General features: G+C 52.1%; 4 protein-coding genes across 4 annotated transcripts; 3 read left to right on the forward strand and 1 right to left on the reverse strand.

The window, feature by feature from the left end:
- Positions 1-286: 286 nt before the first annotated feature.
- JCM6883_004582 (uncharacterized protein) lies at positions 287-2,232 on the reverse strand (the record flags this gene model as incomplete). Its single annotated transcript, XM_076633466.1, has 6 exons — positions 287-450; positions 542-824; positions 894-1,173; positions 1,231-1,354; positions 1,416-2,108; positions 2,193-2,232. 6 exons carry the CDS (start codon positions 2,230-2,232, stop codon positions 287-289), a joined length of 1,584 nt encoding a protein of 527 aa, XP_076486515.1.
- Positions 2,233-2,578: 346 nt separating this feature from the next.
- NOP9 (RNA-binding RNA processing protein NOP9) lies at positions 2,579-5,301 on the forward strand (the record flags this gene model as incomplete). Its single annotated transcript, XM_076633467.1, has 6 exons — positions 2,579-2,632; positions 2,698-3,228; positions 3,290-4,249; positions 4,314-4,397; positions 4,460-4,569; positions 4,629-5,301. The coding sequence occupies 6 exons, from the start codon at positions 2,579-2,581 to the stop codon at positions 5,299-5,301; spliced, it is 2,412 nt and encodes an 803-aa protein (XP_076486516.1).
- Positions 5,302-5,748: 447 nt separating this feature from the next.
- PAN2 (poly(A)-specific ribonuclease) lies at positions 5,749-10,197 on the forward strand (the record flags this gene model as incomplete). Its single annotated transcript, XM_076633468.1, has 15 exons — positions 5,749-6,092; positions 6,167-6,293; positions 6,370-6,566; positions 6,636-7,478; positions 7,545-7,795; positions 7,852-8,165; positions 8,221-8,580; positions 8,638-8,698; positions 8,768-8,874; positions 8,934-9,046; positions 9,112-9,217; positions 9,286-9,466; positions 9,531-9,665; positions 9,727-9,974; positions 10,045-10,197. 15 exons carry the CDS (start codon positions 5,749-5,751, stop codon positions 10,195-10,197), a joined length of 3,540 nt encoding a protein of 1,179 aa, XP_076486517.1.
- A 460-nt stretch (positions 10,198-10,657) lies between these two features.
- JCM6883_004585 (MFS transporter) lies at positions 10,658-12,950 on the forward strand (the record flags this gene model as incomplete). The annotated part of the gene is made up of 9 exons (XM_076633469.1): positions 10,658-10,857; positions 10,954-10,988; positions 11,071-11,174; positions 11,241-11,400; positions 11,482-11,574; positions 11,642-11,984; positions 12,041-12,386; positions 12,452-12,554; positions 12,613-12,950. 9 exons carry the CDS (start codon positions 10,658-10,660, stop codon positions 12,948-12,950), a joined length of 1,722 nt encoding a protein of 573 aa, XP_076486518.1.
- Between the last annotated feature and the right edge of the window lie 36 nt (positions 12,951-12,986).

Here is a 12,986-nt window from a genome sequence, read left to right on the forward strand (position 1 = left end):
GTCAGCGCGAAGAGGAAGCTCGAGGAAGGTAGCGCCTCGATCGTCCGACTTTGAGTTCCGAGCTCGAGGTCTTCGCAAGCTTTGCTCGAACAGATAGCGAGCTGTTCACTAGACAGCTGGTCAGCAAGGCTCAGGATGATACGAAATTATCAGCAGTGCGTCGTCGTCTTATGAGAAACGGGGAGGAGAATCGAATCGCCTCGTATCGTCGTTTCGATGGGTGTTCTAAGCACTGACGGTAGTTTCACACGTTCATTCCCTCGATCACCTACCCAAAATCTACCGTCTAGTTCTTGATAGCGGCTCGTCGGGCTCGTTCTTCATTCCCAGCGACCATCGCAGCGTCCCAGAAAGCGATTTCTAATTCTGTCGCTTTCTCGAAAATCTTGGCCAGTTCTTCCAGTCGTTTCGGCGAGATGGGTGAAGCGGACAGTGTTGATTCAAGTAGATCTGTAGGTTCGCGAGCGGGGTGTACAGAAGTAAGCTCGAAAGTCGAAGTCTGCGCAGTGTGAAGTTTCGATTGAGAGGAGTAGAAACTCACCGATACCCGTCTTGACTGCGCCTTGGTACCAGTCACCTCCGTATTCCTTGATCCAACCCCAATAGCGATTCTTCGTTTCATCCGTCTCAACTCCCTCTGTTGCGTTGACGAGTCGTTCTCCGACCTTTCCGTATCCGATGAGACAAGGCGCAGTTACGACTCGAGTGTCGAGGAGGTCACCTTTCGACGAGGTGTCGAGAACGTATCGAGTGTAGGCGATGTTTGAGAGAGATTCGGGGACTGCCATGAGTTCTTCTCGCGAGATGCCGTAAGTTTCGCAGTACTGTCGGGAGGACCCAGCCCGGTCAGTTCTAGATTCCAGTCTACGATGAGGGAGTAAAGCTGAACATACCGAGACATGCATTTCTGTTTCTTTCAGCACCGCGTTGACGATTTCGATCGAAGCTTCCATCTCCTTCATGTCTTCCGTCTTGTACGCCGCCAGCGAATTCGATCTACCGTACTGTTTGAGGAAGTGGTAATCCTGCTGAATGAAATGGAGGAATGCCGAGAGCGGCATCGTGCCATCGGCGAGTCCTTGAGGGAAAGGGTGATAGACGTAACGGTTCCACAGGGGGGGGTTGTAATTGATCAAGTAGTCGGTGAAAGGCGTAGGAGAGTGAGGATTCGGTCTAACGAAACGACTGGAATTAGTCGAGTTTCACGTTAGAATTGGAAAGAGAGCTCACAGAGGAACTGCTCGAGGAGCGTGGGAATGGAAATGGTGGATAGGTCCTGAACCTCCTCCTAGTGGATATGATGAAGCGATTGCCTCGGCAACGTAGTCGGCCGCAGCTTGTACCGCTTCGGGGACTGTCGAAGGAAACCTCTTTGAGCGCGAGCGAGAAATCGAATCTGCAGAAATGAGGCTCACCGGTTTGACCTTTCGCGAGACCTGAAGCGACAGCGGCAGCGAGTGTACACCCTGTCCCGTGAGTATTCTTGACGTCGAGGTACCTTCGTTCGCTGAGATACTCTTTCCCCTCCTTTCCGTCCCATAGCAGGTCCGCGACGACCTTGCGTCCGTCCTCCTTCACTATTGGCATGTGTCCACCTTTCAGATAAACCCACCGTGTTCCCTGACCTGCCAACTGCTTCGCACAACTCCTCATGTCGTCGATCGATTTGATACTTCCCGCTTTCCTTTCCGTCAAGAATTCGGCTTCAGGGATGTTCGGCGTTACGACGGTCGCCAACGGAAGAAGGAGGGTTCGTAGAGAGTCGACAGCTTCGGGAGCGAGTAAAGAATGTCCAGAAGTCGAGACGCAGACGGGATCGAGCACGAGAGGAATCGGATTCGTTCTCTTGAAGTGAGAGTCGAGAACTTCAACGACCGTCCTGATGATTTCCTCGTCGTACAACATTCCAGTTTTGATCGCCTGAGCCCCGATATCTTCAATCAGGACGCTCTCGAGTTGGCGTTTGACCATTTTCGACGAAACTCCTTCAACCATTTGAACTCCATGCGTGTTTTGTGCCGTTAATGCCGTAATCGCGGTCGTAGCATAGCACGAGAACGCAGAGATGGTCTTGAGGTCTGCCTGGATACCCGCTCCTGCTCCCGAGTCTTCGAGTCGGATTCCGAGGAGTGAAATGGGGAAACTGAAAGTCAGCTATGCCGAGCTGTCAGAGGTGCAGGCTCGAGACTCACCGGATCCCGCGATCGTAAGGACGACTAGTGGTGTGCTCATGATGCGATTGGAGCGGACGGTGCCGAGAAGAAGAAGTCTCGAGCGAATTCGAAATTCTTTGGTTTCGCGAGGACTATTCTCTCATGCCGCTCAAGACTATACTTTGACGTACTTGAGAACCCTAGGTAACTCGTATCGCACAGAGAGGGGCGAGAAATTCTGATGAATTCACAAGGAAATTGAATCTTCCCGCGAGCTCTTCACCTCTCTTCACCTCATCCTAGCGAGCAACGAGCACAGAGGCTCTTTCCGAACACCACTACAACGACTTTCTACTCCAGCCTGAAGTCATTCAAGCTATCGCAAGAGAAGAGTTTCCTTTCATCAAACTTTTGAACTTTCGACCATGCCTCGACCTCGTCAACGAAAGGGAGCTGACGCTCGTAAGGAGGAGAAAAAGGTAAGCTCTTGGTAGCACAGCAGTATCTCGGGGGAACGTCAACGCTAATGGTATTCTCACTCCAGGCAAAGAAAGAGCAAGAAGAAGCTCAGAATGCCGCTCGACTAGCGCGAGAGAAGCGGGAGCGGGAACGCAAGACTCGACTTGAGATGGACTCCCTCCCTGCGGCATCTGCCTCACACCGGCCAACGATCGAAGACCCGAATGCACTTCCCGAACCTGATCCAGATACGAAAGCCTACTTCCAGAAGGTTGCAGAACAGATCGAAGAGATGCAAGAGATGGGTCATGGACAGAGGGAGAAGCAGTTCGTCCTCGATGAGAACGGTTACGAAGTCGAGGAGGAAATTGAAGATGAGCGACCTCTCCTCCTGAGGTCGGCTTTGGAATCGCTGTCGGGCCACGAGATCACCCTAGCAGGAGATAACGAGTCGAGTGTGGTGCTCGAGAGGTTACTGTACGCGATGGACGACTTTGCGAAGAGGGTTCTCCTCGACCGGTTCACGGGACAAATCGAAAAACTCGTCAAACACCGATGTGCGAGTCACGTTCTTCAAACTCTTTTCGAGCTTGCTGGACAAACTGTCGATCGAGAGGTGAGTCCACATCGACCAAATGTGTAACAGAGGGAACGAGCTGACACTATCCCATCTCCAGACTCGAGGCAATGTCGCTTCGGCACCTTCCTCTTCCGCCGACGCTTCAGAACTTCCCACCATGACCGAACTCCTCCTCTCTCTCCTTCCCGAAATCCTACCGACTCTCTCTACCCTCATCTACGATCCCTTCGGCTCTCATATCGTTCGAATCCTCCTCCTCGTCTTCTCCGGAGTCCCTTGTTCTCAAGCCGACGGCGTACCGGCTCGAGGAGAACGCAGCAAGAAATCGGCGCAATTCCGCAAGAATCAAGGAGGTTCCTTCGGCAAAAACTGGCTCTCGGATGAACGTCCCGACGCGAATGGAACGGGGAAAGGAAAAGGCAAAACTCTCGCAGTTCCACCTTCGTTCGGTCAAGCTCTACAAGACATCTACACGGCATTGGATCAACTCGACGTCGAAGCGGCGACTGTCTCGGGAGCTCAGACGATCGTACCGGGAGAAGGAGTTCGAAAAGCAGCGATGCATGAAATCGCTGGACCCGTTATGAGGATCTTGATCGAACTCGAAGCGGGAAGTGCAGGTGGATGGAAAGCTGGTGGATGGGCGGATCGAGTACTCTGCGGACAAGTTTCGGAGGTCCAGGATGCCTCGACGACAAGTGAAAAGGCTCAGGAATTGAGGGAGGAATACCTCGCCGGTTTGCTTCGACACCCAGCTTCTTCACCGACATTCGAAATACTTCTCACTCTCGCCCCCCATCCTGTCTTCTCGGCCCTGTGGGATTCGTTCTTCAAGGGAAAACTTCATCGACTAGCAGGAAACGCAGTCGCGAATTTCGTCGTCGCGGTCGGAATCAGCAAGGTCGATGAAGAACAACTCGAGAGTCTCGTCAAGGAAGTTAGAGGGATCGCGACAGAGCGAAGAGGAGAATGGATCGACAACTTCCGAACTGGTGTTTTGAGGAGCATGCTGGAGATGGCGGCGAAATTAGGTAAATGCGAAGCAGAGATGAGCGAGGTGAGTATCCTCTCAATTCCTCTTGTCTCGATCTGAACATTGACTCCTTTCTTTCGCTCCCCAGCTCATGCTCGACACGTTTGGCTTGACGGGAGAGGAGGAACGTAAACTGGTTGTCCCTTGCATTCTCACTCTCAATCGATACCAAGTAAGCCCGCCACTTCTCTCTCGCTCAGCCCTGCGACTGACTCGTCTGGTTCTCGTCTGCAGCATTGGAAAAAGCTGGGGAAGAATGTACCCGAACCTTCGACTCAGGGTTCTGTACTCCTTCAAACTTGGCTCAAACTCCACGCTCCTCATCAACAAGTCGTCTTCGACAGGTACGTCTCTCCCTATTTTGAACTGAGCAAACATTCAGCTGATACTTGTCATTCAACAGTATCGCCTCGATGGATCTCGAAGCTGTTCTCGCCCTCACTCGTTCCGCGACTTCTTCCCGAGTTCTCGACGTTCTCCTCACCTCCCCAACAACGCCTCCTCGAGCTCTGCGCACCTTTCTCATGTCTCTCATCGGTCATTATCCCGCCGTCGCATCCGATCGAATCGGTAGTCGAATCGCCGAGAAGTGTTTCGCCGTCGCCGACGTTTACCTCAAAGACAAGATCGCGGCTTCACTATCGGCTGATCCTCGTACCGCGATGGAACTTCAGAAGAGTCCTTACGGTCATTTCTTCGCGAGGAAAGTCGAATTACCGCTCTGGGAGAGGAGAAGGGACGATTGGAAAGCGAAAATGGCGAGATTGGCCGCCGAAGAAAAGGCAAAGAAACAGGAGGAGGAGGCTATCGCGAACCGAAGCAATCAACAACAAGCTACGGCCGCCACGAATGCCGCAGCAGCTTCCTCGGGAGGAGTGGAAGACGGAGAGAAGAAAAAGAAGAAGAAGCGGGAGAGGAAAGCGGACGAGGTCGACGAGATCTTTGCGAAGTCGAAGAAGCCCAAGATGGTGGAGGAGCCAGTCGAAAAGAGGGTCAAGGAAATCGCGGCGAAACCGAAGAAGAACCGCGAGGAGGAGTTGGGAGACGTTTTACAGGCGATCAAGGCCAGCATGTAAACTCGTTACATTGCCTGCAACTACTCTTTCTTTGTCGACGTTGCCCCGTGCTCGCCGCTGTCGTCGTCGTTGTTGTCTTGCAAGTCCGAGAGAAGAGGGAGAGTTCCATTCGTTTCCTCGAGACAGAAGGAGAGAGAGGCGAGCGTTCTGAGCTGACTGCCGGAGACTCGGCCCCTGTGACTGCATGGGACTGTAACTTTGACGAAGCGGCTTGTTAAGGTTCCGAAGTGAAGGGAGCAGGGGACAGAAGAGAGCGCCAGTCGCGAAAGTTTCGAATTCGAGGGTTCGCTTCAGTCAACAACTCGTCAACCTCGGATTCCTGATTGCCGACTCGATCTAGCGTGCATCCACCGTTAGCCTCTTACAGAAAGACCGGCCGACTGCCTCTAGGACGCCTTCATCTCGCGACTTTCGCTTTCATCAACGAACGAGGTTTGATCAAGAGGGATGGACTATTCAGGGTACGGGGCACCCTCTGAAGGATCACCATGGCAGCCATTACCGTCTCAGTACCTCCCTCACCCTCCTACGGCGCTCTGTTTCGATCCTCTGTCCCCACTCCTCTACACCGCGAACCCTCAAGGAACGATCTCTAGCTACTTTTGCTCGCCGACGGAAGGGCTGGGAGGAAGGTACACGAGCTACAAAGGTCATCGAGGCGCGGTAGGAGATATGGCGATCGATCAAACTGGAATTCTCAGTGTTGGAGGAGGAGGTCAAGCTCCCGGATTAGGAGCGACGGGAAACATCAAGATGGCCAACAGGAGAGCAATGACTCTGTGGAGTATCGAGTGAGTCGCTCGTTCGAGAACTGATGATTTACCTTTCGTTTCTCTCGCTAACGAGCTTTTCCTTCTTTGAACAGCACTGATCAAGCTGTGCCTCTGACAACGTTCGCCTACACACCTTCGAGATCCTCAGAGATTATCACGACTGGACCAGGGAGCGATTTGTACGTCTGCAACGTCACGAGAGGAAGCATAGTTAGACAGGCAAGTCATTTTCCTTTTCTTCTTCGATCGCGCGATCTGCTCGTCCTGACTTCGGAGCTGTTTCACGCACTCGTAGCACCGATCGACGTTGCCTTTCCTACATCTGAGACGTACGAATCAACTAGTTGCTTCGACAGTGAACGGTTCCCTCGCACTTCTCGATACACGGACGCCGGAAATCTCGACAGGAGAAACTGTTCTTGCACATACGGGAGGAATCAGTCAAATGGAGGCTGAGGGCAACTATGTCGTCACAGTGGGTTACACAATGAGGTTCGTACGAATCTTTGCTCAGAATTCGCTTCTTCGTGCTAAGATTGACCCTCCGTTCGGTAATTCTAGACAAGGACTTCCTCTCCCGGATCCTTACCTCAAACTCCACGACACTCGCTTCCTCCGTCCGCTCTCTCCCATTCCTTTCCCGACTCCTCCAGCTCTCGTTCGATTCCACCCTCGACTCTCTGGCAACGTCATCGTCGCGTCCGCCGACGGTCGAGTACAACTCCTCGATCTCAAAGATGTCTCGAAATCGTCCGTCTTCCAAGTCGAAACGTCTTCAATGTTGACCTCGATGGCGATTTCTCCGACGGGAGAAGGGCTCGCGTTTGGAGATACGGAAGGACTCGTTCATCTGTGGTCTGCTCGACCCGACGAGGGAGATGCACGATTCTGTCGGTTCGAGGGAGACGTCGAATTGCCGGATCCCCAAGAACCTCCAGAGCGAATCACTTGGCGAGAAGACACTCCGCTCAACTCGATCGGAATGCCTTATTATTCGACTCCCCTACTCTCTTTACTACCTTCTTCGATGACGGAACCGGCAACGATCACCGCTTCTCGACGACCAGTACAGATTGATCCTCAAATTCTCTCGACTGCGAAAACGGTCGATTTTATCGGCTATGCGAGTTATCCTAGTCATCTGCGCGCAGCCGGAAGGAGGAACCAGGTCAGAGTTGCTGGAGGAGGAAAGAACGCTGGAAGGGTCGGAGTCGACGCGCCGATGTTCAGAAGTGAGAGGGAAAGGGCCGAAGCGAAATTACGGAGGGATCGAAAAGAGTCGATTGGAGGAGAGAAGGACGAAGAAGATGAGGTGGATGCGAAGGAAGAAGACCAAATGCCGAAGTACTACCGAAAGGTCGAGATCAAGTACAGTCGATTCGGGATTGAAGATTTCGATTTCGGGTGCGTTCACAGATTTCCCTCTTCTTCCCTGTCAACGCTTCGACTCACGCGCGTTTCATTCACTAGGTTCTACAACAAGACACCGTTTTCTGGACTGGAGACTCACATCACAAACTCGTATACGAACTCTCTCCTTCAAGCTCTTCACTACCTTCCCGCGATCCGTACTCTCGCCGAATCCCACACATACGAAGCGTGTCCGAAGGAGAACTGTCTCCTGTGCGAAGCTGGTTTCTTGTTCAGGATGTTGAAGGACGCGAAAGGAATGAACTGCCAAGCGAGCAATTTCTCGCGAGCCTTCGGTGAAAATCCTCAAAGTGAGTTTTCTCGTCGACACACCTCACGATCGATCACTGACTTTCGTTAACGACAGTCACTGCTCTCGGACTCATCGACCTCGAGAACGACTCGAACAAGACGACCGCGTACTCAACACTGATCCAAACTTTCAATCGTTACCTCCTCGAACAAATGACGACCGAATCTTCTCTGCCTCCGAACATCGCCCCTTCTCCCGCTCCCCTACTCAAGGACTCTCCTTTCTCGACTGAACCCGGAAAAGTCACGCCTCCTATGACTCAACTCGTCAGGCTCGATCTCAAAACTCTTTCGACGTGTTCAAGCTGTGGCGCGAAAGGAGAACGAGAGACTGGAGCGAACGTTATCGATCTCATCTATCCTCGAAGAGTGAGCCCTACCTGTCTTTATATCTCCCGCCTTTTCTAACTCGTATTTTTGACAGGCGATGTCAAACGAGCCGACCCCGTCAACATCTTTCACCTCTATCGTTTCTTCCTCGCTCACTCGTGAAACTATCGCGAAACTTCCTTGCTCGACATGTCGCCAAAATACTCACATCCGAATGCGACGAGCGTTACCCGACGTCACTCCTCTACCGCCAGTTCTCGTCTTCAACGCCGGTGTTCGAACTGCGGAAGAACTCGAACTCTGGATGGACAAGAGAGGAAACGGAGGAGATCGAAAGAGATGGGTCAGAAGCAAGTTCTCATTAGGAAGAGGACCGAATGGAGAGCCGATCGTAACCGATTCTGGAAAGAAATCGAAATCGAAAGCGAAAGATGCTGTCGAGTACGAGTTGAGAGTGAGTCAGTCACCTCCGTTGTCAAGAAACTTGCTCATCAGGTTCGTATCCAAACAGTCGATGGTTGTTCAGATTCAAGCCGAGGGAGATTCGCCTCATCTCGTTGCGCTCGCTCGCGGTAAGTTGCAACTCCCGCTTCTAGTACCTGCTCCTCTGCTAGACTGACACCCTGGATCATCATCTTCAGTCTCTCCTGAAGGTTCATCGGCTGCTCCTTCTTGGCATCTCTTCAACGATTTCCTCGTCCGACCGATCTCGGAGAAGGAAGCTCTCAGTTTCTCTGGAGACTGGAAAGTAAGCCCTCACTTCCTTCAATCACGTCATAGTTCATTCACTGACTCTGTGCTGAGCAGATTCCCGCGGTTCTCTTCTACGAGCGCGTCGATTCGAAAGAGATTCTCGATTTCTCCTCACTCCCGCTCAAAGGTGATCCTTCGATTCTGTGCGAAGATATCACCATCTCAAAGTCAGTCATCCTCTGATGCTCCCCGTCTTGGCCTCACTGACTGACCGTGGACTCTCTGCTCTCAGGCATCGCGACCGCGCGATGATCAAACACGAACCATTCCGACTCGATGAACTTCCTCGACGAGGGACGCTCGTATCGATCGATGCCGAGTTTGTTTCGTTGCAACAGGTGCGTTCTTCTTGCTCCCATCCTCTCGAAGTTCAGAAAGCTGACTGCTCTTTACTTCGCTCGTTCAGGAGGAAGCCGAGTTCCACTCAGACGGGACAAAGAAAGTGATTCGACCATCTCGCATGACGCTTGCACGAGTTTCGGTACTTCGTGGAGAGGGAGTCGGTACGGGAATACCTTTCATCGACGATCACATCCACACAAGCGAGCCGGTCGTCGACTACTTGACTGAATTCTCTGGAATCCGAGGTGAGTCTCTCTTCTCGCTCTCGCCGTTCTAGACGCTTGAAAGCTGATCTCGCCGGTCCTATAGCGGGAGACCTCGATCCTTTCTCTTCGAGACATACTCTTGTCCCGCTCAAGGTTGCCTACAAGAAACTCCGAATGCTCGTCGATTTGGGCTGCGTATTCATTGGTCACGGTCTTAACAAAGATCTTCGTATCATCAGTGCGTCGCAGCTCTCTCGCTTTTTCGGCTGGATAAAACTAAGACTTCGACAACACGATAGATATCTATATTCCTCCTTCACAAATCATCGACACTGTCAATATCTATCACCTCACAGCTCGACAACGAAAGCTCTCTCTGCGGTTCCTCGCTTACGCCGTCCTACATTCCGCGATTCAAGCCGACACTCATGACTCGATCGAAGATGCTCGAACTGCTCTCCAACTCTACGAAGAGCACAATCGACTCGAAGCAGAGGGTATCTGGGAAGACACGCTCGAAGAGGTGTACGCGCAAGGCAAACAGACGGCAAGTCACTCTCTGAACGAATCGAGGAACGCATCAAGCTGACTTTTCTTTCTTCGGTTTGACTATGCAGAACTTCAAAGTTCCGACTCCAGAACCACCTCCGGTTCGTATTGAACCTCCACCCTTCGCTCTTGGTGCTCTAGGTCCTCTCCCGAATCAACCGCCAATGTTTTTGAGGAATGGAGGTGGGAATCAAGGAGGTCGGAGAGGTTACATGGGTTGATCGAACGTCTCTATTGCTGTAATGATGATAGTACGAAACCAGCAAGCAGTACTGTGCTTCGAGCGAAGAGTCGAAAACCTCTCGCAATGTAAGCGCGGGTCGATTTTTTTGGCCTTCGCACTCCGCAAAATTCGACCGCGTGCGCTGAAGTCGGACCGGAGCTGTGCCCGCCTGTTTGCAACCGTCGCTCACTCTTGCTCGTCTCCTGCAGTATTGTAAGCCACGAGAAGCATAGCAGAAAGACGAGAGTGGTAAGTCGTGAGGTCAAAGGTGCACGTGATTCGGCTGAACGACTTGCAAGTAGCCGAATCTCGTGCGCGCGCGAGTTCCGTTGAAGGTTGACCGATTCGGACGGAGATCTCGGGTACAAAACTTCATTTTGCCCCTTCAAGGACGACCTCGTCTCTCTCTCCTCTTCACTACACTCGATTCGATCAACCACCACGTTAGAGCTTTCAACATGAGCTCAACGAACAGCGCCACCTCAACACTGGCAGGCACTCCCGAAACTCCAGACAAAGCTCGTTCGCACAGTGATCCGGAAAAGGGCTTCACTCAAACGCTCTACAAAGGAGAAGGAACGGAAGCCTCGCCTTACATCGTCACTTGGCAAGAGAATGATCCTGAAAACCCGTTGAACTTCAGCTCGTTCAAGAAATGGTGAGTCGTCGCGAAAGCTCTTCACTCATTTTCCCCTCAATATTTCCCCTCTTCTCGTTCGTTCGCTCACACACAGTACTCTCGCTCGGATGCTAGGATGATCACCCTCAATGCCGCTTTCGCTACTCTCTGTAAGTAGCATCTCGGGAACTTTCTCCTTCACCTTTTCGCCGTGCGAAGCTAACTCTTAGCTCGTTTCCATTTGATCATCAGGTGTTGCGTTTGCATCTTCGGTTTACTCTGGAGGAATCCGACAAATGATGGTCTTCTTTGGAAAGGATCTCGAAGTCCTCACTCTCGGAATTTCGCTCTTCGTCGTGAGTTTCGCGAAGTTGTGTCCCTTCCGTAGTGTAGGCTGACACACGCTTTCGCCTTTTGATCAGCTCGGTTTCGCATTCGGACCTCTACTCTGGGCACCTTTCTCTGAACAATGGGGTCGAAGGAATATCTTTCTCATTTCCTACTTCCCTTTCGTCCTCTTCAACATTGGTTGCGCGAGGGCACAAAACATTGAGACCATGCTTATTTGTCGATTCTTTGCCGGTTCGTTCCTTCACTTACCGTCGTCGCGCCTTGACATCGCTCACGCAGCTCGATCCTCGATTTCATTTTCCTTTCTCTCAGGTTTCTTCGGTTCTTCGCCTTTGACCAACTCGGGAGGTGTTATCAGTGATATGTTCAGTCCTGCTCAACGTGCTCTTGGTATCTCCGTCTTTGGTGAGTCTCGCACACTGCATCTCTCTTCCGTTTAGCGCTTTTGCTCACTTCTCGTTCCCTTCGACAGCACTCTGTCCATTCGCCGGACCAGTTTTGGGACCTATCGTCGGCTCGTTCATTGGGGTTTCGACGAGCTGGAGGTGGATCTTCTACGTCTTGATCATCTTTTCTTTCATCATGTTCGTTTTGGGATTCCTCAATCCCGAAACCTACGCGCCCGTCCTCCTCCGTAACAAGGCCGCCAAGTTACAGAAGGAAAACGGTCACGTCTACCGCTCTCAGTTCGACCTTCACCCCATGTTCGCCGCACCTCTTCCTCAAAAAATGAAGACTGCCATCGCTCGTCCTTTCGTTCTCCTTTTCAAGGAGTCGATTGTTCTCCTCATGTCGCTTTACGCTGCCTTCATCTAGTGAGTCTCTCATCAACTCTCAATACACGAACGTCACTGATTGATTATGTTCTCAGCGGTGTGCTTTACCTATTCTTCGGAGCGATTCCGATCGTTTTCACCCAAGATCGAGGATGGTCGCCCGGAATCGCTTCCCTCGCCTTCATCGGAATCGGTCTAGGAATGGTTACGGCAGTCATCTTGAACGTGTTCGAGAATAAAAGATACGTCAAGAATTTGATCGCAAATGGAGGATCTCTTCCTCCCGAGGCTCGTCTCCCCCTCTGCTGCGTCGCCGGAGTTATGCTCCCTGCCGGACTTTTCTGGTTCGCATGGACAACTCAACCGTCCGTACACTGGATCGTTCCGATAATCGCATCCTTTCCGTTCGGTTGCGCCATGGTTCTCATCTTCCTTTCGATGGTCAGTCCCCCTCGTCGATTTTCCCGGACGAGGTCCGCTTACTGACATGACCCTCTACTTCACAGTTCTCGTACCTTATCGATGTATACTACGTCTTTGCCGCTTCGGCACTCGCCGCAAACGCCGTCCTTCGTTCCCTCCTTGGATTCGCTTTCCCTCTCTTCACTCGTGAGTCTCTTCACGCTCTTTTTCCGAATTTCAAAGACTGACTCTCTGTCTTCCATAGGCTCTATGTTCGACCGCCTCGGTACTCAATGGGCCCTCACTCTCCTCGCATTCCTCGCTCTCTTATTCACCCCCGTTCCGTTTCTCTTCCTGTTCTATGGAGATCGCATTCGCGCCAAGTCCACCTTCGCTCCTGGTCACAAACCCGCCGCTGCCCCTGCAACTACTCCCGCTGCCGTCGAATCTACGCTCTCTCGCAAGACTACCGACGCTCATTCGACTCACTCGGTCGTTCGCAGCATGCAAGAGGAACTCGATCAAGGGGAAGTCATCGATCGTGAAGACGAGATGCGACAGGAGAAGAAGGATGGCGTCTATGAGGGCAAGGTTCAGGCTTAAAGAGGAGCAAGGAGACGAAGGAAGGAAGGAAGGAAT

The sequence above is a fragment of the Sporobolomyces salmoneus genome (assembly GCF_050403485.1).
Source record: "Sporobolomyces salmoneus JCM6883 DNA, S_salmoneus_JCM6883_v1_ctg39, whole genome shotgun sequence".
NCBI lineage: Eukaryota > Fungi > Basidiomycota > Microbotryomycetes > Sporidiobolales > Sporidiobolaceae > Sporobolomyces > Sporobolomyces salmoneus.